Below are 27,611 nucleotides of genomic sequence, written 5' to 3' on the forward strand. Positions count from 1 at the left end.
CAGAACTAATACTATCACAAATTTTGCCAGTAGAAACATGACCCCAAGAGATTGCCATTTCCAAAACATAACTGGGCACACATTTATAATGTGCCTGCTAGATTCTGAATTAACTTGTCATTTCTGTTCTACCCTAAAGACTCTGCTTGAATCTTTGAAAATAAATGCTTAGGCTCATGATTTCTATACCCCCATACTCCATAAATCCATTATAAACCCTATAGTCTGACTTAGCTTGATGGCAAATGATTCATCCAAACAGGTTAAGGTAGGCTCACAATTCTTCAATCTTAGTTCAGGTTGTAAAGAGTTTTTTCTATGACTGGAGTAACTAAGAAGAATTTCTCTGTTAGAGAAAGCAGACATTTTCACCTTTGGCTCACTGCCAAGATGATACTTTATTATAGAATTTATGACGCTACAGTTTAATAACTTGTAGGCTTTATTAAAAGAAGGGGGGAAAAAAAAGGATAATTTAATACAACCCCATGTCCCAAAACTTTCTAGATTTTTTTTAGTGCAAGAAATGCTGTATCACTGAAGCACTTGAAAATTACCATGAAATCCTAGCAAAAAAATGTAATCAACTCAGAGTGGCAATAAAAAAGAGAAACAACCAGAGAGGCACACAGATTGTTGTTTTTTTAAAAGGATTTTTATACTATATTAAAAAATCACAAAATAAAAAAGGGATCAATCAACATATATCTTAGAAGTCCTTCCAAGAGTCTCAGTATCCAACAGCCATGGAGGCTGTTGTCTTTCTTCTTTGCTCAGTCTGCAGGTCATTTAAGGATCATCGGAGATGACTTGTGCTCTAGTTCTTAAAATTAAACTTGTTCTGCCAAATCCAAGACCCTGAATTTATCCAAATTGTAGAAACATGCTTTTACCACCCGTCCACCAAAATACCTCCCATTCAGATCAACAACAGCTAAAAGGCAAACAAAAAGACAGTTAGTTAATACAGATATCCCATAAGACATTACAACGTTAGCTTTAACTTAAACAATAACTTTAATAAACAATAACTTTAATTATAAATATTAAGTTCACAAATTAAACGTTTTAATTCTTAAATATTTAGCTGTACAACTTACCTTTAATTGCTGATTCAACTCTCTCAAATTCTAAAAATATTCGCACTGCTTCATCATCGGGGGCACCAGGAATCTGGAAAGGAAAAGCAAGTGTGAGGAGTGAAGTGGTCACTTGAGAGATTACTGAATGTCAGTTTTCTCTTTTAAATGATTTGTGCCAGAGTAAATATTCTAATTATCATCGTATAAGGACAAGGACTAGTCAAATACCTAGGAAATAAGTATAATTTGCTCGTCATCAAAAATGTCCTGAATGTCTTTTTTATGGCAGGCACTGCATTAGGTGCAGGGAACACATAGGTGCCAGGAATTCATGGCAGTTAATATAAGCAAGGCAGTCTCTGACCACATGGAGGTACTGCGCCAGCTGACATGTAAACAAATAATTACACAGTCAACAAACAGCAATATGATAAAGAGAAGCAGAGATTTAAGATGAAAAGATCAGTCCTCTCACTGCCTTTCATATTAGGTTACACTTTGCTGGCTTTGTCTAGCTTCTAAGCCCTCCATCATATGGCTCCATTCCACTTTGTAAGCACATCTCCCACTAATCCCCAACATGCCAACCATTCCATTTCGGTAGTCCTCCTCACTGTCTCCCAGAAGCTGTCACCCCAATCTGAATACCCTCCCCCAAATCCTACCTATTCATTTCAAAGCTCAGCTCACATCTGATATTGTTCATGAAGCTTTCTCTAACTATTTTGTGCTGATCTAATTCTTTTCTCAACTCCTGTCAATACTACCAAGTCTAGCAACTAAATATTCTGTATCTCACATGTTTGTTCTGTGTTTCTTCAACTGAATGTATCACTGAGAGTACAGAACATGTTTCCTGTATCCCAAATACTCTCAATACAGTGCAGAGTATGTGAGGGGCACTAAATACTTGCCAAATGATTGACACCAAAGGCATGTCTAAATAACTAAACTATTGGGCACACTACAATCAAAATCTTTAATCACCATACTATCCTCAATCATAAAATCAAACATTTCTATTTTTTCACCAAATAAAATTTGAAGTCATTTTTGTTTTTATGTTTAAAACTGTTACAACTAAATAAAAGAAGTACATCTATCACCTTTTGCAGTAAAACACTGTGTTACTTATAGCACATCTTGTCTCTCTTTATAGAAAATGTTTTATAATCTGCCAATTACAACTCAGGTTATAAACAACAAAAGAAAACCCTCTTACTTCAAATATCACACATTTTCCAACTTTGCCATATTTTTCACATTCTTCCTTGGTTTCAACTTCCAAGTCTTCATCTACCTCTCCTGCACCAACCATGTTCTATAAGCGACAAAAAAAAATTCAAGTGCCAAATATAATTCACAAATATATAACAGAGGTATATAAATAAGACTTACTTTCATAACTGTGAATGTTCCAATCCCAAATGACAATGAAAAATTTCATCCCTGAAATACCCAACAGTTGGTATTTCTTAAAACACCAACATATACACTAAGCTTTGTAAAGAGTGGCAAGAGCATCTATGCAAGCTGAAGTTCCAACAATTTCAAATACCTTAAAGTAATTACTCACTGCAGTTTTTTGTTTGTTTGTTTGTTTGTTTGGCAGCTGGCCAGTATGGAGATGTGAAGCCTTGACCTTGCTGTTACAGGGCGGCATTCTAACCAACTGAGCTAACTGGCCAGTCTCCTCACTGTAGCCTTAAACACTGTATTTAGCAAAGAAACTTACACTTTAGTGAAAAAGGAATCTAAAATCAACATTACATGTGATGTACCCAAAGGTATTATTTGAAAAAAGTATTAGTTTCAGTTTTAACTCTTATAATATTGGTGAGGGTGAAAGCGTGTGGGGGTAGGGTGGAGTGACATAAAAATCAAGGTGAGCAGACGGGTTTCTTTCTTTTGCTTCTTACCCTTAGTAGGACCACTTTAGTAGGACACTTAAGTATTTCAGTTAATGGATTCGAATCCGACTTCTTGGATGCATCTATATCAAAATATAACATTAGACAGGTTACAGAACCGAATCCTACTTACAATGACTAATTTAATTTCAATAGCAATCCCCATGATTTATGTCCTAGAGTCATCTATGAGCATTTACACAATCAGTCTCTGAGCCAAAATGTAAGCTTACCTGCACTGAAGGCATTTGCTTTGCTTTTCTGCTTTTCACTATGTCATTTGTTTTCACATTACTTTGGAAGTTTTTAGTTTCCACCATTACCTGCAGTTTTTGCTCATTTCACTTCCTGAAGGGCTGACAGAGATGGATCACAACCCTTGCAGGTGAGGCCTGGCTTGGAGCAACAGTCCAAGGTTACTAGACCAGAGTAATAGGCAGCTAATCACCCAGCCACTGGCTGATGTACTTCAGAGATCCTCACAAATGGGGACAACTGTTGGTTTTTGGTACTCACTTGTCAGGCTGACTGGCTGCTTCCTAAGCTGCACATCAATAGCGCCACCAGAAAAGTTTTCTCCTTTCTTTAGGAAAGGGAATTCAGCTAAACTGACTCAAAACTAACTCGATTTCAAAATACTAAGACGTGTTTGTCTCATTTCTATATGCCCTCAGTACAGAAAAGACTGTAAAAATAAATGAAAATAAAACACCAACTAGGCATCATCTACCAAAAGACTGCAAAATAACTACATCTCACAGAGCGAGGAATGTGAAAGAAAACAGAAGCCACACATATAATGACAGGGCAGAAAAAAGAGGAAAGAGTAGAGAAGACCTATAAGCTGCAGATAAAGTGAATATAATCATGGTACACTGCACATGGCTGTTCTTCATGCTAGAAGAACAACCATTATTTTAGCAAGTTAACAAGATTTTTTGCCTAGTTGAGGCAGACATGAAATAATTTTCCTGAGGACTATTCATTTTCTGCCCAAGTCTCTCATTGTTTTCTCCTCCCTCTGGCCTTCATCTCTCTACCTCTGTTCTGACAAAATTAAGATGAGCCTCAGGCTTCTTGGTTTCTCAAAACGGAAGTGCACAAAAACCAGGAATGACTATTCTATTTGAGACTGGGCCAACCCTCTCTGGCTGCATCCTTCCCTGTCCCCATCCTGGCACGACGCTGCTCTGGGGACTCACCTTTTTCCATGGACTCTCCCACAATGATCTTGCCGCCCCGCTTGCTGGTCTTCTCCACTGACAATGCAGTGCTCAGCCCCTGCTCATGCTTCCCAAGACCCTGGCCTTCCCGGAAGCCGTACTTCTGCATGATTTTATGTGCCACTGTGCCACTAGCAGGAGAAGAAAGGAAAACAATCCTTACACCTGACACTATCAACTATAGTATAAACTGGATTTTATGTCACAACAAGCTCCTTCTGGAAGGAAAGAGTATAAATTCCACAAGGGCTTCAATGAAGTCACACATAATTGACAGTGAGCCATTAGATGGAAGCTGTGGGAATGTTCAGGACGAAAGAAACATAAAAAGCTAATGACTAAAATCCAGAATGTCCTGAGGGTATCTTTCAGGGGAAACACTAGTTTCCCTGATGGAATCTCCCTGGGACCCCTGTTAGAAATCTGCACTATCACATACCTTATGACATAATTTATTAAAAAGTGGCCTGTCAAAAAAAGTAAGTTTCATATAATAAAGATGACTGCATGTGTCTAAACAGCACAGTAGTTTCCAATGACAGACTTTATAAATGAAAGAACGCTTAGAGATAATCTATTTGACAGAAAATAAAGAAACTGAGACCCAGATTAGCCGGCTAGCATCAGATTGACCAGAAATAAAGCCAAATGCCACATTTAGAAATTACTTCTATAGGTGTTACTGGTAGACCTGGAACCAGAACTTACAACTCTGACTCTGAGTCTGCTGCTCTTTCTACAGCCGAGTAACAGTCTTCATACTGCACCTGGAGGTGCCTCATGGGTCTCAAGGGAGCCCCCTGGCAACCACTGCTACTCCAGGCTTGGCCTACAAAAGCCTGCTCCAACTAGAACTGCCACTACATTATTTCTCATATTTAATTCCCTTAACATTCATTTGAACAAGGTGTTCTAGGGCTAAAAAGACCGAAAACTGCTGAACTATACCACACTGGATCTTTCTTAAGCATTAGTTAAAGATTTAATTCCTGTTTAAAAGAGAATTCAGCAAATTCAATTATAATCATAAGCAGGAAAAATAAAACAATAAAACCAGCTTCATGTCTATCTAACCCTCCAGCACACATCCTAGAGCAGTCCAATAAAACTTTCTTCAATAATGGAAATATTCTATATCTGCCCTGCTCAGTACAGTCACCATTAGCTGCATGTAGTTACTGAGCACTTGAAAGGAAACTGGTGTGATTGAGGAACTAAACTTCAGGTTTTATGTATTTTAAATGACAGCCACCTGTGGCTAAAAGCAACCATACAGATCTAGAAGATGGACACTGAGAGTCAGAAACTAAAAAATCCTCCTGATGTGTGCGGACCCAGCCACCTACTCCAACTGACTTGGCACCTCCCCGAGGGCTCCCAGAACCACAGCAGATGCAAACAGGCAAGTAGCTCAGTGTGCCCAGCACTCCCGACGTCTCACTGGCAGTATTTTTATCACAGGCCACCCTGTTAAGCGACACAGGACAAAGGCCTTAGTGGGATACCGCTTCATTTGACAGCCACTTCACAGCATCAGATTAAACAACATAAAACACTCTCTTAACCAAAATGCACATCAAATCCAGTGGGACTAAAAAAAAAAAAAAAAATCCTCAAGCCCCACCTATCTATCAACCTTAAAACTGACTTTTATACGCTGGCAAACAATATCTAATAATGGTCAGAATGACCAAGAGTTTCTAGACCAAAGGTATATCACCATGACCTTAAAGCAAATGACCCATTTGCTTTAAAAAAAAAAAAGATGTCACGTCACTCACCCCTTTGGAAATAGCTTATGTCAGCTCTAATTTACATGAGCTATTTTATTTGCAAATGTTATGAAAATAAATGTAAATAATTATCAAAAACTGTTCCGAGCTACAGAAATAACGTTCAACACCTAAATCAGCCAAAACATGTTAGAAGTTTTCTGTATGTACAAACCATACCACATTTGTGTTGATGCACGACCCGCAGGACTTGAGCACTAATTCTTGGGAAGGGCACCATGTGATTGAACAGTGTCTCCCTATAAACCCTGACATCTCTGTTTTCAAACAAGCTGCATCTTGAAAGAGCTATCAACATTTCACACTGCTTCTCAAATCCTCTCTACATTTTCTTAGATAAGAACACTTAAATCATTACCCCATGTTAGCAAGGAAGGAGTTGCTAGGCCCAGTTGGAGACCTCGGTCTATCCTGTTCCTCGTACACTGGGGGAGGAATAGCAGCTTTGGAAGACTGTGATCGAGGTCTTGAGTCCTCTTCATAAGGAAAATCTCGGGGTACTATTGGAGAAAAATAAAATAGGTTCACCAAAATACTACAGAAAACATTCTGAAACTGAGTTGCATAAATTACTTATCTTGAACTAATTTGACCTACATTTTTGGTTTACCACAAGGAGTGAAAAAAAAAAACCAAATCAATGTTATAGCCTCCTCATGACTTTTTAAGAAAAATCTGAGGGCCGGCCCGGTGGCGCACTGCTACAGTGCGCCGCTTGGGAGCGCGGCGGCGCTCCCGCCAAGGGTTCGGATCCCACATACAGACCGGCCGCTCACTGGTTGAGCGAGGTGCGGGTGCAACACAGAGGGCTGCGATCCGTTGCCGGTCACGAAAAAAGACAAAAAAAGGAAAAAAAAAAATCTGAGGTAGAACACTACTTTCCTGATTCTAACTTTGCTTCTGCTATTTATATCTGAAAAAAGACAAAAAAAGGAAAAAAAAAAAAAATCTGAGGTAGAACACTACTTTCCTGATTCTAACTTTGCTTCTGCTATTTATATCTCCTTAAATGTTCTTTATACATCTTACTGAAATGTCACTTATCCTTTAAAGTCCTCTTAAGACAATTCTTGCCTTAATCCTGAAGATTTTCTGTATGTTCCAAGTAGATACAATCTAACTCTCTTTTGATACCCATAGCATCTTACGATTCTGTCTTAAGACTCTAACTTTACTATCTCACTAGTCTCACAGACCATAAAGGTCTTTGAGGTTAGGGGCCATAGACTTGAGCAGTGATTTTCAAGCCTAGCCACACATTAGAATCAACAGGAAGCTTTAAAACTATCCAGATGCCTGGACCCCGCCTCCCAGAGACTGGTTTCAACTGGAGTTTATTGTTTGTCCGTTGTTTTCACACAATAGCTATTTAACTATTTTTTAAAATTATCTTCTTTAAAAAGATAACATACATAATGCAATAGGTATTAAAGAGTACCCTAAATGATTATACTCTCTTGGGATACTTTAGGTATGGCCCAACCCAGAGCATGGGAAAATGATATAGATGATATACAAAGTCCAATCTCAACCTACAAATGCTCGACTAGACCACTGGGAGAAGCAGCAGTGGGTAGCCATGGTTTGGCAATGTTCTTAAATGGACACACCTCTGCACTGAAACAGAAACTAACAGGAGAAAAAAATCTAATCAAAGAATGTACTGCCACCTTGTGGAAGGTCATGAATACAACAGCCTCTAACCCTTGAGTAAAAAAACTGTACGTGCATCTGCTGTCGTTTTAACTTAATTCCAAAGGAACCTAACAACAAACATGAAATGTTGGAGAAAACATAATGAATTGCTTAAAACAAAAAAGATGGGTTCCACTGTATAAAAATCCAAACCTCGGAGCCTGGTATAAAATATCTAATACTGGGATGGAAAACAGTAGCAGACCCACAAGCAGCCTCAGGGGCAGAGCCAGAAGACAGCTTTTCAGGTTATTTCCCTTTAAACTTAGGAAACGTGGTGATCCAAGCTAAGATTCCCCATCATGGGGTTGAGGATGTGTACCAGAGCAAAAGGGGAAGAAACAGATCTACTTACGCTCCTTGTCTTTCTCCACGAGAGAGGTGGGTGGGGCAATAGCAGCTCCACCCATACCTGCAAAAACATAATCCACAGATCAGAGGGAAAATGTTTCAGATGCCAGATTCCCGGGACCTGGACACAAGCCACTTGCTATATAACCCACTCCCCTAGAAAATAAAAAAAGGAAAAGAACTGCTACTTCATCCCTCCTGCTAGCATCTAAACAATTAAATATCTGAAACTAGGATTGAAAATGTGGAGAACTGGCAACACCCACAGATAAAATTGTTTTCATAAAAGGCATTCAAAAGCCCTAGAATGTAGTCAACAAATGAATTTTAAGGCAAAACAACACAACCCAAAGAAGTAGCAGTTACTTAAAAAAGAGGAATGTCACTCTTTACTGAGGCCCATCAGCGCTTTCGTATTTCTGACCTCCTCTAGGCTTCACAAACCTCTGCAGTAGGTATTACCGTTTTCAGTTTACAGATGAGAAAATTATCAGAGGAGAGCAAATCAGCTGGAATGGAATAAACCCAGCTTTCCCCCTCCACATAGCATACTCCTTTTCCAGGGTGCAAACCACTGGAGCTAAACATCTATTTGGAAGTGTGGGTCTTTCTGGCTCCTGAACAACCTGCTACATATTGTCATTTTTCCTGCTGGTGATTCCTGGACAGATAATGGTGGACACAAACAAACCAAAAAAGAGAAAAGAGATCTTTTCCATTTGCTACTGACAACCAGAAGAACATGAGAGGAGACTATAAGAAATTTCTCATTAGGTACAAGCCTAATATATGTCCTATGGTTTGATCGTTAAAGAAATAAAGAAATTTAAAATTGTAAATGAAAAAAATAAATAATGTTAGAGAAAATTATGTTAAATGAAACAAGCCAGGCACAAAAAGAGAAATACCACATGTTCTCACTTATATGTAGGAGCTAATAAAAAGAAAAAGAAAAAAAAAAAAAAACCAACAAAAAAGACACAACAATCACAATAATTCCTTGAACTTAAGTAAACAGAACTGAGGTTGTGGGAGCGGGAGAGAACGGAGGAATTGGTAAAGGGCCACAAAAATCAGTAACACTGTATAATGATAAATTTTTTAAAAAATTAAAAACCAAAACAAAACAGAATAAGTGGCCAGCTTAGATATGATATCTATTGTTATAGATTTCTCTTTTAATATTTTAGTGCTTAATATCTTAAGGGCTAAATTGCTACACAGAACATCCTCCAAATCCTTATGAGCTTAAAACAACAAAGAATAAAAAAGAAGAAACAAATTTATTATTTGCCATGAACAGAAGATCATTTATGGGGAAATTCCTTTAAGATCACTCAAAGGCCACCCCAAAGAAATGAGTGTTGGATGGAACTGAACGTGTGGGCAAGAGAGACTGTCTTGGTACAGGGGCCTTGATAGTTTTACCTCCTTCCTGAGAGAGGCCTTGATTACAGATTACTTTCTCTATTAATTAAAATTTGTGAATTTTGCTTTGCGAAAATAAAAATTCAGCATAATCAACTAGCAAAAAAATTTTTTTTAATTTTAAATTTTTAGAAAAAGATTACAAAACTATGCTGTATCCGCATAAAATGTTTCACAAAAGAAATTAAAGCCAGCAAACATGCGTTATGATTAACAGGAACGAATGACATAAAATACTTAGGGAGAAATATGACCTTGACTAAAACCTTATATTTCTTTTGAAATATTTCCTATGATCTTTTTTTAAAACCTTGTCACTAAGACCCACAGTGATTATTGATTCAGAAAAGCAGATTAGCTCTAATAAGATCAGTATAAAAAATTCAGGGTGATTACTGGAAATTTGCTACTAATCAGGTTAAGATATGAACATCAATCTGTTAACAGCAGTACACATAATGGAACACTACTTCCCTAATACTAGCTACAAGGTCAATCAAATAGATAATTTTTTTCATTAGAAGCTGTATAGTTCCTATCAATGTTTAAGAAAAAAATTAACATCCTTAATGTAGAAGGCACAATGCGTTACAAAAAAGGGCAGTCACCTGGTAAACTGGAAAGATGAGAACTACAAATATTCAACCTATATACTGGATTCTAAAACAAGTTAATCAAAACCAAACACCTGTTGACTGACTAAGATATGGATATGAAATGCGTGCACTGACACACAGATGCCCTCAATAACCCTGAACACTAAGGTGTACACTTGAAGAGACCACACTTGCCAAAGTGCAGGTCATTAAACGGAATTCACATACATCGGCACATTCTCAAGCTTCATAAGAACATACCTCATGCTAAACACACACTGTAAAGAGGTTTGCAGGCAAATAAAGATTTTGGATAAGAAAAAAAGTGGACCTGTATATATAAAGTACTCATTCCCTGTGTGTCTCAGGTTCCCCACCCTTAAAATGAACGTGGTAACAGAGTCTGCTCATAGTCGTGAGGTTTAAAGGAGATAATCTATGAAAGTGCTTGGAACAATGCCTGGTACCTAGCAGACAAGGAGAAGATTTAAACTTCTCATTTAAACCTCAACCTGTCAACCAAACTAGTCAAGTAAACCAAGGAAATCCCAGCAATGAAAACACCATGAAGCCATTCTCTCAAAGATTCCTATTAGAACACTGCTAATGATTACTAAGAACTTCTCTCAAACACAGATACAGTCCTGCTCACAGAACTAGAGATGCAAGGGCCTTACAAAGTACCTAGTTCAAATAAATTCCTGTCTGCCTGCTCTTCCATGTGACAGATGAAAGAAACCAAAAAGAGCAAAGCAGTTTCTTTAACTTCATGCATGCTAGTGGCAAACATGCTCTGGAGACGGTTGTCCACTCCCAGTCTAGTGCTTCTCAGAAATGCAGCCTGACCGAGAAGGCAAACAAGACTGTGCTGCAAGTAGAGAAAAGTACATGAATGTGTTTTAAGCTATTCTCGAAATATCCAATAAATAAATGTTAGAAAGTGAAGCTCAAAGGAGAATATATGAGAAAACACAATATAAATTAAAACTGTTATGCAGGGCCGAGCCCGTGGCGCACTCGGGAGAGTGCAGTGCTGGGAGCGTAGTGACGCTCCTGCCACCGGTTCGGATCCTATATAGGACTGGCCGGTGCGTGCGCTCGCTACACCACACCAAGGGGTTGCATTCCCCTTACCGGTCACGAAAAAGACAAAAAAAAAAAAAAAACTGTTATGCAAATGTGGAATGCAGAGATCTCAGAGAGAAAATTACCCAAATCATGTCCAATGAATTACTTATTGAGTTGAACATAAAAAGCAAACAGTGGAATTGTGCCAAGTTTAAAACAAAGTATTCATGTTCACGCCTTACTTCTTTTCCTCCTCTCTCTCTCATAATCTTCATCTTCATCAGAATCTGGATCTGGTCGTCTTGAAAACCCACTAGCTTCATGTCTGTCTTTACGCCTCCTGTGGTAAGAAAGGTAATGAATCACAAGTTCGTTTCAGATGAACTCATTTAGAGATGTCAACCTGGGATGTCACCTTGACTTCCTCTTAGCCAGAAATATCCAAATCCTCTCTCACAATAAACTGTTAATTTGTGGGGAGCAGGGGCGGAAAGAAAAACTAGTTGAAGACTAAAGTAGAAAAAGTATGAAAATTGAAAATAATTTTAAAAATAAATTGAACAAATTTAATAGGTGCACGAGTGTAACTAGGAAGAAAAAAGTTTCCTTGACATTTACCTCTTTCAATTTGAAAACATATCAACATAGTAATAGTTTAACAATTTCACATGCACTCATGAAATACTTCAATAAATGGGAAATAGTATATTAATATTAAATATACACTACTTAATAATATAATTGAGGGGCCGGCCCGGTGGCACACTCGGTAGAGTGCGGCGGCGCTCCCGCCGAGGGTTCGGATCCCATATAGAGACCGGTCCGCTCACTGGTTGAGCACGGTGTGGGCACGACACCGAGGGTTGCGATCCCGTTGCCGGTCGCGGTACGGGTGCGACACCGAGGGTTGCGATCCCGTTACCGGTCACGAAAAAAGACAAAAAAGGGAAAAAAAATAATAATAATAATATAATTGAGTATAATATAGTATAATTTAATATACATTACTTAATAATGTATATTAAATATTTTAAATTCTGTTACCCATAATTTTCAAAAAATATAAATAAATGCATGTAAGTTTTAAAAAATTCCATCTGGCTCAAAAATAGTAAAGTTCAGAATAATATTTTAAGTATTTTAAATAATTTTGATTCTAGTAGAATCACAGTATAGGAAAAAAATTTAAACATCAGGTTTCTAAGTTATTTTTCTAATAACCCCACCCAAAATTTATACTTCAGGTTTTCAGAGTCTACAGATGAAAAATACACTATCTGTATCTAAATATAGATATAGATATACAGGTGAGTTTGTCGTCATGCTGGGATGTACCACCACAAATTCTTAGAAGCAATGTGATTTTTTCTGTTGACTGCTCAACCGTGACAACTAACAGTGCCTTACAGACAGCACTAAAGTTCGTTCATTAATATTCTAATGAACACTTCAACTGCAAAACACCCCCAAGTCCAAATGCAGCCTTACTTTTCCCTTTCTTCTATTTCCTTCTGTCGTTCCAGCTCCCGCTGTCTCTGCCGTTCCTCTCTCTGGCGCTTCACCACTTTCTCATAATCATTAGGGAACATAGGATCATACTCGTCTGCTAAGGGAATCAGAACCTCCCCTGCAGAAAAGCCACTGGGAACAGGGTCCTGAGGAAGGTAAAGACATCAAAGTAAATACCGTCTTCATGTCTCACAGGTTTACTCAAAACTAAGGTCAAAGAATGAGATTAAAAGGGGCCTTGAGGGTCATCCCTCCCCTCCCCTTTGCAACACACTTAGCCGGTGGCAGCAGAATCATGACAAAAAATTTCACTTCTTAGTTTAGCACTATTTCCATAATTCTCTATGGCATTTTCCTGGAACTTCTAAATAAGCCACCACCAACTAAAATTTTAAGACACTGGTACACTGAAGCAAAAAAATATGACTATGTACAGTACAGCAATAAACACTTCTCTACGAAAACTTAAAAAACAGAACATTCTTTAGTTATCATTTAATAGAGTAACTTTAGATTCTGACTACATGGAGATAACAATATATTAAGATTTTAGGAAGCATCCTCTTGGTCTTTATAAATCCTCTGGAACATACATCCCCCCCAGATAGGATGCATTTCAGGCAATTTGTTTGACACAAGTGGATGTAATTTCCTTCCCAGTATCATAATTTTTTTAAGGTTCACTAAGATCAGGTTCAGAGTATAACATTTTAAATTTTCTCTTCTATACATTAGAAACTTGGACTACTATGAGAAAAAAGAGGTAGCCTTAAGAAAGAAACTAGAAAAAAAACAAAAGGGAAGCAGAGCACTAGAAAATGCGTGATTAGAAACAGGGCTTTATCCTAGAATGGTAGCCTTGATCTACATGCAGTTCTCTAAGCCCTGACCCAACCTTCCTAAACCTCCATACTTCAGTTAGCTTTCTCAGCATAACTCTTCCTTACTTTCTGTAACAATAAGATGCCTGTGCTGCTTATACAGAGACCTTGAACAAGCACACGTTAGAGTTAGTGCCCTTGAGGGCCCAGTCTGTGCCTCTTTCAGGAAGTGCACTGCCAAGATATTATCGAAGGCAACAGGATTGTTTATAAAATGTATTTGTATATGAACACAGGAGTGACATGATGAAGACAGCTTATGTTCAATATCAACAGATCTAAATCTAACAATTCTCATAGTCCACTATTTGTTTGGCATTTTACATTGTAAGATAAACGCTTTATCATTTCCTTAGACTAAAAACCCAAAAACCCTGTGATCCGATGAATAAAAGCAATTAGGAAGATAACTATGATCACCTCCCAGGCCCTACCACTGGAAAATTTATTTAACATAGGGCTTCTAAAGGGTAGTTATAAATTTGTATTCACATAAAAGACATTTTAAAAACACAAAAGCACATGAAAGAGATTCCTTTTCAGTTATTACTACAACTGGAGAGAAACTAACAATCAGCCACTCAATTTATACTAATATTATTATCACAATGTATCTAAGAGAACAAATTGTTAATATAAAGGTTAATTCTCTGTCATTTCAAAATTTGAAAGGAAACAACTTTTACTGTATAAACCCTGATAAGCTTAATAATGAATCATCCCTTTCTAAATGCTGTAAAAAATAAAGCAGTTTGTTCAAGTTAAAAAAAATTTAAAAGTTAATATTCCAATTCTGGGGAGGGAAGAATGGGGTAAAACTAAAACATTCACGTACGGTAGGTCACATTGTATACTGCGGGAAACAAGCTGGCGCTAAAATAAGTTGGCCACAAAAATGACTCATCTCTTAATGCCACCTCAGGAAATCTATACTAAGAAAATAACTCTACCACATAGAAAGCTCTCTGTACAAATGTTCATTAGGCTGTTACTTATCAGACAACGTAAAAGCAGATCTAGATGGTTCTACAGATTGGGAATGCTTGTGTAAAGTGGGATGAATTCCCTTGATGGGAAAATTTTACGATTAAACATTAGTCATGAAAATTATGTAACAAGAAGGAAAAATGCTTATTGATTAAATGGGGGAGACAACATTATAGATTCTAGAATCAATATAAAACTACAGAAGATGATGAACCAATTTTTGATTAGACGCAGTAAGAAAAATTTGGTAGCAGATTTATGGGAAAAATGTTAAATAACTAATAATCAGCCAAAAAAAAACACCTCCACTGTGGAATGCCTTCCCTCTTAGCCTTCAGGAGCAGCACAACCTCCTCTGGTTAGAAAAGCTACAAGAGCTAAGCTGCAGCCTGCATCAGAACGAAAGGACGGTGGGAGCAGGCAGAGTCCAATCCAGAACAGTCAAAACTAGGACAATGGTGAAAGGAAATAAAGAAGGGAGGGAGCATGCAGCTGGGACTGTGTCTCAGCCTGGGTCCTTCCTAACAGATGGGGGATGAGCGGGGAAGGAGTACCTTGCTGAGAAAGAATCAACAATAGCAGCATAATCTATCATTAATCTTTTGGTCATCTTTCATCAAGTGATTTGTGCAATGCATGGTGTTGTTTAAACTACCACAGTCATACTATTTGAATGCCATCTACAGAAAGATAAATGTATAACTAAAAGTGAGTGTAATTTTGGGCCGGCCCGGTGGCGCACTGCTACAGTGCGCCGCTTGGGAAGCACGGCAGCGCTCCCGCCGAGGGTTCGGATCCCACATATAGACCGGCCGCCCACTGGCTGAGCGAGGTGCGGGAGCAACGCCGAGGGTTGCGATCCCGTAGCTGGTCCCGGTCCGGTACGGGCGCGACACTGAGGGTTGCGATCCGTTGCCGGTCACGAAAAAAGACAAAAAGGAAAAAAAAAAAAAAGTGAGTGTAATTTTAACTACAGTTTGTATAAATTCATATGTACCGCATTTTGTCTAGTTTTAACTATGATTTTTGAGTTATCCATTTCCAAATCTTCTTCATCCTCATTGACCCAGTTTATGGAGAGTTGACTATACCTGTGTCTTTGTTTCTAAGCATGTGTATCACTGGGATAATAAAGGTTAGAGTGGTAGAATTGTTTTGGTGGTTTTTTTCCAAGCACCTTTTTCTCTGTTTTAATCCGCAATAAAACCATAAGCAGTAACACTGTTTATGATAGCAAAAATTACAACAAAGCCATATATCTAGCATTAAAGGAATTAAATAAATTATAGTACACCCATACAAGGGAATAGTGATGTCACTAAAATGATCATACAGTCCTATATTTTTTGACACAGACAGATAGTCACAATACATTAAGTGGGAAAAACAAGCTAGAGAAAGCACAGAATGAAAACACATTCCATATATAAAGTTTTTAATCTCTGGAGGGTAGGATTTATGGTCATTTGTTTTTCTCTTTGTATATCTCATTTCCAATTTATTAATAATGAACTATTTATTTTAAATACATAAATACTTTAGAATTCATAAAACAAAAGCAAAAATTAAGTTGGAAACAATATTGATTAGATTTCAAAGGCCTATTGAGGTGAAAACCTGTTAATAGTGACATATACATAAAAATATTCTGTCTATGTACAGAAAGTAGGAAACTGTGTTCAGGTCACAGGCAGGTGTGGGCTTACCTTCAGCCCAGCTGCGACATGTGGTGGTGTGTCCACAATCTGCCGTTCGTCTGAGGAGCCACCTCGCTTTAGGTCAATGACCGGGGCAAGGACTGTACTTTGTTTTGTCCTTTGGCTCTATGATCATCAAAAACAAGAAAAAAGTACTAGAGTTTCAAATTCAAATTCACATTATTTGCAACAAAGATTTCTTCTGGTCTCTCTAACAATCTTTGAGAAAACCATAATCTTAAAATAACTGCCTTTTAACTCAATTACTATAATCATATACTATTTTCTTTGGATTTTTTTTTTTTTTAAACACCAGTTTTCTGACATTTTTGTGAAAGGTTAACAGTAACCCTAGTCACTTTTATTTAAATTTACATGTGAAATAATACATGAAAAAAGCTCTGTATTGCACTTTCCCTCTGACCACAAAAGGGCACATCTGCAGCACATTATACTTTAACTTGTGTGGATCTTTCACAAGAAATGGGTATGTTTTTACATCCTGGGCCAAAGATACTTGGAAGATTAGAGTTTCTTCCCTCCCACTAGAATATGAAACCCTGCCCTACCTTTTTTATTATCAACCAACAGGAAAAAAATTTTAAAAAGAAAAAAATGATCATTCACATACATTCAACCACTATTAATGTTCTACCGTATTTTCTTTACCCTACACCTGTATTTTTGGCTGAACCACTTGAAAGAAAGTTGGAGATGTCACAACACTTTACCCCTAATCTCCTCAAGCTATGGACATTCTACATAACCATGATACTATCACCACACCTATTAAAACAAGATTTCTCCTGTATCATTTCCTATCCAGTTCATAATGAGATTTTTCAAACTATCCCCAAAATGTCTTTTAAGTAGCTAATTTTTCTTGAACCAGGATCCTACCCATGAAATTTTAACACCAGAGATACGCTGTATATCTGTTTATGTGCAATATTTATATCAGGGCTTTATGCATTAAAAGAGAAAGATTTTATCACCCCCTGTATTAGTCTGTTTATGTTGCTTATAACAAAATACCTGAAACTGGGTGATTTATAAACTGGGTGACATTTATTGCTTACAGTTTCTGAGGCTGGGAAGTCCAAAGTCCACCTGGTGGTGGCGACAGTGACCCAGGGGTCTCCACTGCAAGACAGTGGAAGCAGAGAGAGAAGAGAGAGCAAAAGGCAGACTCTCCTCTTCTTTTAAAGCCCTCAGAACCACACCCCTGACCACCATTTTTAATCATTCACTACTGCACAGTCCTACAATCCAATCACCTCTTCAAGGCTCCACCTTTCAATTACCATAATAGGATCTCCCACACTCTTAACAGTCACAGTGGGGGCTAAGTTTCTAATACATAAAACTTGGGGGACACAATTCAAGCTTCAGGGAGTTTGGGGGGACATAATTCAATCCACTACACCCCCTAAGGACCAATATTCACCCTATCTGGGGGGATATAGCCTCCATAAGGGTGTATGTCCTAAAACATAAGAACCTTTAAAACAACGAGCAACCCATAATACCATTCTCATTCCTAAGAATATTTGACAGTGTGTTTTCATAACAAATTTCCAGTCAACAACTACGTTTTTAATGTTTTACATGTTGAATTATTTCAAGGATATTGCCAGTGCCCAACATGTATACAACAGGAACAAAAGCAATACCATCCAAACTACATATGCCCAATGCATTCACAAGCAATCTGAGCACTCAGTAATGCACACGCAGCAGCTCAGTTATTCTGAGGAGCCTCATTCTCAAAGTGCTGTTTCCAAAGCACCTGTAATAAACCAGCAGGAGTACTACTGCTATGAAGGAATGTTGTCCCCTCCAAAGCTCATGTTGGAACTTAATCCCCAATATAGTATTTGAAAGGTGGGGCCTTTAAGCGGTTTTGGATTGTAAGACCTTGCAGTAGTGAATGGATTAAAAATGGTGGTCAGGGGCATAATTCTGAGGGCTTTAAAAGAAGAGGAGAGTCTGTCTTTCTTTCTCTGCTCTCTCTGCTTCCACCATCTTGCAATGTGAGACACCTGGGTCACTGTTGCCACCACCAGATGTGTTCGTTGGATTTTAGATTTCCCAGCCTCAGAAAGTGTAAACAATAAATTTTGTTTTCTTTATAAATTACCCAGTTCCATGTACTTTGTTATAAGCCACATAAACGGACTAATACAGAAAATTGGTACCAGAGAAGTGGGGTGTTTCTTGTAACAGATACTTGAAAATATGGAACTGGCTTTGGAACTGGGTGTTAGGCAAAGGTTGGAGGAGTTTGGAAGACTAAGAAGAAAAAACACGAGTGAATATTTAGAATGTCCTAGAGACTGGTTACATGGTGGCGAGCAGAATGCTGATAAAAATATGGTCTGTAAAGACCCCTCAGATAAAAATAAGGAGTTTATTGGAAACCAGGGCACAGATCACCCTTGCTGTGAACTGGCAAGGAATTTGGCTGCATTCTGTCCATGCCCCAGGACTTTGTGGAAGTTGGAATTTAGGAGTTGTGAACCAGAGTACTTGGCCAAAGAAATTTCTAAGCAGCAAAGCATTAAGGAAGCTGCATGGGTACTTGTAACAGCCTACGCTGAGTTATTGCAGCAAAAGCATGACATAAAGCCAGAATTTAAAAGGGAAGCAGAGCATCAAGATTTGGAAAATTTGGAGCCTGGCCACGTGGTAGAGAAGCAGAGAGCATTTTCAGAAGAAAAATCCAATGGTGCTAGGAAGATAAGTACAAAGGAAAGGGATTATCAAAAGAAGGAGAAAAAGGCCCTAAAGGCATTGCAGAAGCCTCTAGAGCCAATCCTTCCATTTCAGGTCCAAAGACCTAGGGAGACAAAATGGTCTTGGGGAACAGGCTTGAGGAGCCCTCCACAGGCTCAATGCCCAGGACCACCTCAAGAAGTTGCTTCCAGCACCAGCACTCCAACTGCTTTGGCTGCTCCAGCTATGGGTAAATTAGCCCCAGGTGTGGCTGGTCGTGTAGCTTTGGAAAATACAAGCCAGAAGCTTTGGCGGCATCCATGTGGTGTTAGGTCTGCAGGCTTGCAGAATACTAAAGGTGTGGAGGCTGCGGAGCCTCCACCCCGATTTCAGAGGATGTATGGAACAGTCTAGGGGCCCAGGAAGAGATCTGTCACAGGGGCAGAGTCACTGCAGATGACCTTCACTACAACAATGCCGAGCAGAAACGTGGGGTCAGAGTTGCAGCAGAGAAACCTCATCAGTGCCATGTCTAGTGGAGCCATGAGAAAGGGACTGCCATGGAGACTCCAGATCTGTGGAACTACCAGCGTGCAATGCCAGCCTGTGAGAACTAAAGCATTACCTAAGACCAGGAAAGCCATAGGAGCAGAGCTGCCCAAGAACTTGGGGACCCAACCCCCACACCAGCATGCAGAGGACATTGAACATGGAGTCAAGTTACAAGATTTGCCAGCTTTGAGATTTAATGCCTGCCCTGCTGGGTTTCGGACTTGTTTGGGACCTGTTACCCCTTTCTTTTGGCCTATTTCTCCCTTTTGGAATGGGAATATGTACATTATGCTTGTCCCACAATTATATCTTGGAAGTAGACGATTTGTTTTGAATTTCACAGATGGGACTTTGAACTTCAGACTTTTGAGTTGAAATAAGACTTTGGGGATAAAATGTACATATTTGTATGTGAGAAGGACAAGAGTTTTGTGATGCCGGGGCAGAATGTAGTGGATTGAATTATGTCCCCCCAAAACTCATTGAAGCTTCAATTGTATCCCCCACATTTTATGTATTACAAACTTAGACCCCACTGTGACTGCGAACAGGGTGGGAAATCCTATTATGGTAATTGAAAGGTGTAGCCTTGAAGAGGTGATTGGATTGTAGGACCTTGCAGTAGTGAATGGATTAAAAGTGGTGGTCAGGGGCATGATTCTGAGGGCTTTAAAAGAAGAGGAGAGTCTGTCTTTCTTTCTCTGCTCTCTCTGCTTCTACCATCTTGCAGCATGAGACCCCTGGGTCATTGTCGCCACAGCCAGATGTGTTCCTTGGACTTTGGACTTCCCAGACTCGGAAACTCTACGCAACAAATTTCGTTTTCTTTAAAAATCACCCAGTTCTGTGTACTTTGTTATAAGCAACATAAACAGACTAATACAATGGGTTATCACAGGGGGGGCGCTGGCAGCTTTATGAGGAAAGCAAGTAAACATGTTGACGTGCTACCCCTCATGCTCGCCATGGGACTCTGCGGAGTGTCCCACCAAGAAAGCAGCCCTCACCAGACGTGCCTCCTGGACCTTGGACTTCCCAGCCTCCAAAACTGTAAGAAATAAATTTCATTTCTTTATAAATTACTGTTTTAGGTATTCTGTTACAAGCAATAGAAAATGTACTAATATAGCTACTTAAAAACGTACACTCCTGGGGCCCCAGACTACAATCAGAATTTACCAGTATATCAGGAGTATGGCTACAGAATTAGCAATATTAAATGAGTTCTCAGTCAATTTTAGACATATGAAGTTTGAAAACCAGTGTCAGTACTGGAAGTTAAGCATACTATTCTTCTTCATTCCTCTGTCTCTGTAAATGTTTAACACTATTTACCCAATAAAAAGAGAGAATAGCAAGCTAAAACCAGATTACTCGCAAACCTAACAAGGAACCTGCTCTGCAGACTCCTGCTGTCATGCTCTGGGCTTGTCTTTACCTTTGCTTGAGTGAGAGCTGCCTTCTTCACCTGAAGCTGAGACTGCAGGAGTTTGAAGTTCTTGGACCAGCCTTCTGTTTTTGAGTCACTGGTCTCTACTCCCAGGTCGTCGTACAGGGACATCTTTTCCGTTTAATGCTGAAAGGCAAGTGGGTAAGGATTAAAGAAGTCAAGACGCAGTAAAGATTTTAAAGCTTTTCATGTTAAAGTAATAGAGTATAATAAAATATTAGAAGTAAAAGGTCCAGAACCCTTCAGCAACAGAGGCCAAGATCCCTGATATCACCAATGCAGGGCTCTTTCTAACACATGAAGCTACATCACGTATTATTTAAAAAACGGACATTCAGAATTAATTTTTTCTACCTATAAGATGATGTGGTCAAGTGATTCATGAGTGAAATCCTTCAGTTCTACAGCATATAATGAGGTAAGACAGAAATTATAGATTTGGTGCATTATTAATTACATGTGCCCAATTTTTCAAAATTCTATTTATCTCAATGGCAAAAGGTAGAAGCCTTACAAAAATGCCAATTACCAGGTTGATCTAGCACAATTAGCTACCCTTTTATAAAGAAAGTATTTAAACAAACTCCTAGAAAAAAGAAAAAAAAAAGGCAAAAATGATCTCACAAATCCTGTAATTTTGTAAATTATGATTGTCTGTTGAGGGGAAGTAAAGGGTTATGTCTTAAATACTCTGACTTCCTCATATCCCACCAAGTAAAAGTTTGTAATCTTTAACAGCACTAATTACAAAGAGATAATCAACAATCTACACGTGAACAAGCAATACACAATATCCTTACAGAACAGAAGAATGCAAGATAGCAACAACATAGTAAGAGTTAACACTTGCTGAGCCTTGTCAGGCCAGGGATGTTAAATATTTGCATGTAGGTACCATCAAATGCAGTAAACGCAGTAGATACCAACAAAGCCCACCACTTCATAGATGAGGAAACTGAGGATTAGGGGATTAATTTGCCCAAGGTCACAGTGGGAAGCCTCTTCCAACCCAGTCAAGCTAAATGTAGAGCCCTTGCTAGTAAATCCCAACTGTCACCTCACAAAAACCTCAACATCCTGAAACCTACCAACATGGACCACTTCTTAAAATAAGAGATCAATTTCTTTCTAATAGACAAAGTTTAAACTGAAATCCATTAATTGCAAATAAATGCTTAGCACCATAGTTCCCAGTTTTTGGACACATTCCAAAAGTCTGTCAGCTCCCAGGGGCCCAGAAAGCATTTTCCCATAGAAACCATGGTTTCCCACAGAAACCATTTGTGTTCTGTCACTTAGAAGAGAAGGAAAATATCCCTCCACACCTACCGAGCAGGTCTCACCCACAGCAAGCATTTCTCTTTGGAGTATTCTTCCTCCTCAGCCCTCCCATTACTGGTATTCTAAGGCCCTGCCACCGCAACACCAGGGCTGACCTTAGTTCCACATGTGGGGTGGAGCACAGGGAGTGGATACCAACTTTTATTCCCCTGGGATAGTTGCTCTGGTCTTTAAGTGCAGTGACTCCCTGCCTGAAATCAGTACCCCACGGAACTTCTCAGTTTCTTCTATTCTTTCATACATGAACAATCGGATTACTTAAAACTTCTCTGTTTTTATTTTTAAGTAAAAGACCCATTTGCTCTGGTCTTTAAGTGCAGTGACTCCCTGCCTGAAATCAGTACCCCACGGAACTTCTCAGTTTCTTCTATTCTCTCATACATGAACAATCGGATTACTTAAAACTTCTCTGTTTTTATTTTTAAGTAAAAGACCCACATGGCCTCAGAGAAGCAGGGTTTATAGAAGCATAGTTGCTGGGGGTGTTAGTGGCTGACTGCTCCAACAAAGCATATAAAAACAGAGAAATGCCTACAGATTCTCCTCCCCATTAAGGCTTCTCTAACTACTCACCAGCTTGGTGGACAGCAGGACGTCCACCAGGGAACGTGCCCTTCCTTCAGTGCCAAAGTGAACATCTGGTTCAGGAACTTTGGCCATGCTTGTGACATTATGCTTGAGGCACTGAGGTCGAATCAAGAAAAAGGAATGAACTCCATTTCTAAACAAGTATGGCTGAAATACAAACATGTCTTCAAAGTTTTAGAGTGAATCTTCCTGGGGTCCACTTAAAATCTATTAATCCATTCTACTGTAAACTCCATGAAAACCCAGATCCAGTTTGTCCTGTTCACTGTTTTAGGCCCAGACTAAGATCAATGTCTAACTCAGAGCCAAACAGGAAATGAGGCCAAACACACACTTAATACTCTACTTGCAAAGCCCTCCCAATCCACCTCTTTAGAAATTTCTGGCCAACAATTACTTTGGCCAGCAGGAAGAACACTGCACCAAACAGCTTCTTAGGCTTTTGTGCACTTTTCTTCCAGCTTATGCAGAATTCAAAGCTTATTGTTCATATCTAGATGCGTATCCTTAAACTTAAATCTGAAAAAGCTCAGATCAATAGCAAAAAAAAAAACAATACTAAGTGTCCAGCTCAGCATTGTGGTTCCCTAAAAAACTACTTCAGAAATGACCATGCATTTTTCATCTAACTCAGTTTAATCTTTTGAGCCCTCTTCATTCAATTGATCACCAATTCAAAGCCTACTAAACTATGGGTTCACCTGTTCTTCCTTTATTCATATAATTGCAGGGGAAGACTAATACATTCTAAGAAACAAATATAAACAATGACACTTTCTGGGAAATTACAAACAAATTATCAAAATTTGTAACCCAAACCAAACTCCACTTTCGATATTAACTTTTTTCAGTATCTCTTCATAAAAAACTTGAGAACTTCATCAAAGGTGTTTACAAATACATTAGTGCCAATGGAAATAGGTTAACCAAATGCCCATTAAACTAGGAGGGGAAAGATTAACTTATCCATTTTTGCATCTCCAATTTCTGTTATAGAGAAGGCATCTAATAAACACTTTTAAACATCTAATAAAAATATTAATAATAAAATAAACAGTCTATTTAGCCATATGAATTGGCAGTGAAACTAAGCAATGTGCACAAGTTAAAGAATAGGCAAGAGGTTCTGGAGATAGATGATGGCGATGGTTGCACAATGTGAGTATACTTAATGCTACAGAACTGTACACTTACAGTTAGCAAATTTTATGTATATTTTACAATTTAAAAAGTTAATAAAGGGCCGGCCCGGTGGCGCACTGGAGATGCGCCGCTTGGGAGCACGGCGGCGCTCCCGCCGAGGGTTCGGATCACATGTGGAGACCAGTTCCCGCTCACTGGCTGAGTGCGGTGCGGGCGCAACACCGAGGGTTGCAATCCCGTTGCCGGTCCCCGGTATGGGCGCGACACCAAGGGCTGCGATCCCGTTACCGGTCAGTAAAAAAGACAAAAAGGAAAAAAAAAAAAGTTAATAAAAAAATAAAAGAATAGGCAAAGAAGCAGCACTGGGGGGTAAGAAGTAAGTGACACTAGTTAACACGAGTACAACACTCCCTACTCAGAAGAGTCAACTCTGATAGAAATACTTTCCTAAATTCAAGCAGTGTAGATCTCAGCCTCCAACAGTTTTTCCATCTAAGAAGTTGATACTTAAAAATTTCCTTGCTGAATTCATAAGGTTTTATGAGACCATACTTCTCCTCATTCTATTTCATTTAAGATGGTTTGTTGACAATTCCATTTGATTTGTCTTGCTCTGCAAGCTTTAAAAATCATTGTGCAGCAAAATCTTAAGTTCATTTAAAGTTCATTTCTCTTCTCAAACCTTCAAAAACACTTTAAATAATAGAAACAATGCCAGCTTACCAGCATCTGCTAGTTTTCTTTAACACAGAGCTTATAAAATCAAATCTCTACATCACAGTAAATGTGGAAGGCCTTTCTTTGTTTTTCTTGTTTTCACTCAACTTTATGTTCACAGAACCAGATTAATCATTTTAACAACACACTCTTCACAATCCATCCATTCACCTATGGTCCGCTTTTTAAAGATTATAATGCTACAAGCACCATCCAAAACAAAAGACAGGATTTAGACAAGAAACCACACTCAACCATATGACTCCCCAACCCATCCATGTGATTTCCCAAATCCTGTTCTCTTTATTTCCTTGCTTTCCTCCTTCCGTATTTTATTTACATAGTTTTAGTGTACCTATTCCCTAAAAAGTACTTTTTATTTTAGCCATTTTAAACATTTATGAACATACCACAGTTTATCCATTAATTCACTCCACTGCAACCACTGAAGTGCATCATTAACAAGACTCTGCCAAGACCCAAACTTAACCGAATTAATGTTGAGCTATTACATAATGTTATAACACACTTATTTCATAAGGTCTGGTGCCAGGTAATAAAAAGCAGCACCAACACTTGGATATACCCTAAGAAGCCAGGATCAAATATAAATACAAATAAACAGATGATTTTTATAACATCTTTAAAATATTGGTTATTTACTTCTTTTTTATGGAAACACTGCCTTTTGATCAACCCACTTTTCAAATATGCACCATTTTTTCTTAAGAAGAAACACAATAAACATGGTTCTGCCAGAAGGAATGGTGACTTTTCAAGATTTCACCTAAGCTTGAAAGTATTTTTTTAAACACGTGCAGCTGACAGGAAAAAGAACACGGAAGGCTCTTCTCAGAAGCTTCCCAACAAATCTTTTAGACCATCGCAGAAGACTTTAGAGACTACTACCCCACACAAAACTAAATATCCCCAATTTGTTTCCCCTGAACATACTCAGATCACAGAAACTTTTACATGTTATGCAGACTACATATCTGTCTCTTACTATACCATAAGCCCTTAAAGGTAGGTAAAGCCTCTGTCCTCATCTTTATATCTCTAGCTTAGCACCACGCTTGGAACATTGGAAGCACTCTTAATATTTTCCAAATGTATCAGTGAATGGAGGGAAAACGTAAATGCACCTACTTAAATCTCATTATTATGAAACAGTAAGAGCTGCAGATCTGCTTTTAAGGGCATAACTTTTTGCATTTTAAGGACATAACTTACAATAAGTGGAATCTGACACGGTAAAATTTAAATTATATACCATAATTAACGGGAGACAAACTACCACTACCACATAACCACCAATGAGTCCAGGTCTGAGTTCTGAGCACCAAAACAAGCAGGCTTGGTAAGAAACCTTTTTATCACTAAATATTCATGCATTATAAAATGAAGGCTGTCTCCTTGAAGCCTAAAGATATGGCACGTATACACAGAAACAGAAACGGAAATATGAAAGGTGGTGCACTCTGCACTCTGATGCCCACAAAAAGTGTAGCTATAAAAAGCATCTGTCTCGGGCTGCCCGGTGGCGCACTGGAGAGTGGGCCGCTTGGGAGCGCGGTGGCGCTCCTGCCGAGGGTTCGGATCCCATGTGGAGACTGGTTCCCGCTCACTGGCTGAGCGCGGTGCGGGCACAACACCGAGGGTTGCGATCCCGTTGCCGGTCAGTAAAAAAGACAAAAAGGAAAAAAAAAAAAAAAGCATCTGTCTCACCTATAAGATTTACAACACTCTTTTAAGAGTTTTCTAAAAGAAATTTTTTCCTATACCTCCACCTCTGACAACCCTGTCACGGTTTAAAATTTCCATTCATTCTTACTCTGTATTATCAAAATACCATGGGCCAGAGCGTACTGCAAACAGAGTCCACTGGAGTCATCTGCAATTTAGTTGTATAATAGAAAAACCTTTACTATTTACTATTACAAAAGGCTTAAGGGATTATCCCATATTCCCTAAAAGTCACTATTATACTCCAAATATCTGCAGTTTTTATCCACTAAGAATGTGGGAACTGAGTTGCATCCTTTAAAAACTCCACCTGTTGCAGATGACTAGTCCTCATTTACCCATCTGTCTGAGTATATTTAGACTCTTGCCTTTATCCAGAATATCCTATTTTCCATCCATATGCCTGGCTCCAGCAGCAAGTATCTTCAATGGTGCTCCTTTACTGACTTCTCAAAAGACCTCCACCATCTGACCTGACTACCCCTCTAAAGACTCCCTCTTTAAACCTTTCTCTGCCTTACTTGCAGTTTCCAGAACGCACCATGATGCCTCACTTCTGCTACTTCTGAACTTACTTTCTCTGCAGGGAACTTTCCCCCATCTTGCACATCTACAAAATATCTCCAAGGCTCAGTATTAAGTATTACGTCCCTTTTCGAGACCTTACTCTAGTCCCTGGGTTTTCATGCCCGTTTTCCTAGAGACCAAACCCCTCGGGAGCAGAGACGGAACCTCATTCAACCTGCATGATCTGCTCGTAACACATCGTCCGGGCAAGAGGAGCAGCTGGAGAACGGTTTGCGGACTGCACTGCTAAAACATCGCGTTAAAACGACAGGGTCCGAGGCAAGGCCGAGTCACGACTGCCTTCACCTGTCCTGGTTGGAGAGATGCCAACATCTGCGACCCCATTTCTGAGGCCCGGAAGGAAACGGCCCCTGAGCCCTGGAGAGGAGCGGCTGTGCGGGGCCACAGGGGACACACTGCGGACTACTGGGGTCTGGTGACCGAGCAACTTCGGCAGGACGCGACCCACGTAGAGAAGAAAAGATTTTTTCAGTCAGAAAGAGACCGAGACAGACGGATGAGAGGAGGAGCGGGAGAAGGCGAAGGCCTGGGCAGAGGAGGCGAGCGGAGGA

The 27,611-nt window shown here is 39.1% G+C and overlaps 1 protein-coding gene across 1 annotated transcript; it reads right to left on the minus strand.

The window, feature by feature from the left end:
* Positions 1-424: 424 nt before the first annotated feature.
* RBM17 (RNA binding motif protein 17) lies at positions 425-21,072 on the minus strand. Its single transcript, XM_008591094.1, has 11 exons — positions 20,926-21,072; positions 16,230-16,346; positions 12,635-12,801; positions 11,389-11,486; positions 8,059-8,115; positions 6,367-6,508; positions 4,195-4,346; positions 3,002-3,075; positions 2,305-2,403; positions 1,101-1,173; positions 425-934 (listed from the first exon to the last, which is right to left on the minus strand). The coding sequence occupies exons 1-11, from the start codon at positions 21,046-21,048 to the stop codon at positions 831-833; spliced, it is 1,206 nt and encodes a 401-aa protein (XP_008589316.1). The 5' UTR covers positions 21,049-21,072; the 3' UTR covers positions 425-830.
* Positions 21,073-27,611: the final 6,539 nt, after the last annotated feature.

The sequence above is a fragment of the Galeopterus variegatus genome, unplaced genomic scaffold (assembly GCF_000696425.1).
Source record: "Galeopterus variegatus unplaced genomic scaffold, G_variegatus-3.0.2 Scaffold6625, whole genome shotgun sequence".
NCBI classification, from domain to species: Eukaryota; Metazoa; Chordata; class Mammalia; order Dermoptera; family Cynocephalidae; genus Galeopterus; species Galeopterus variegatus.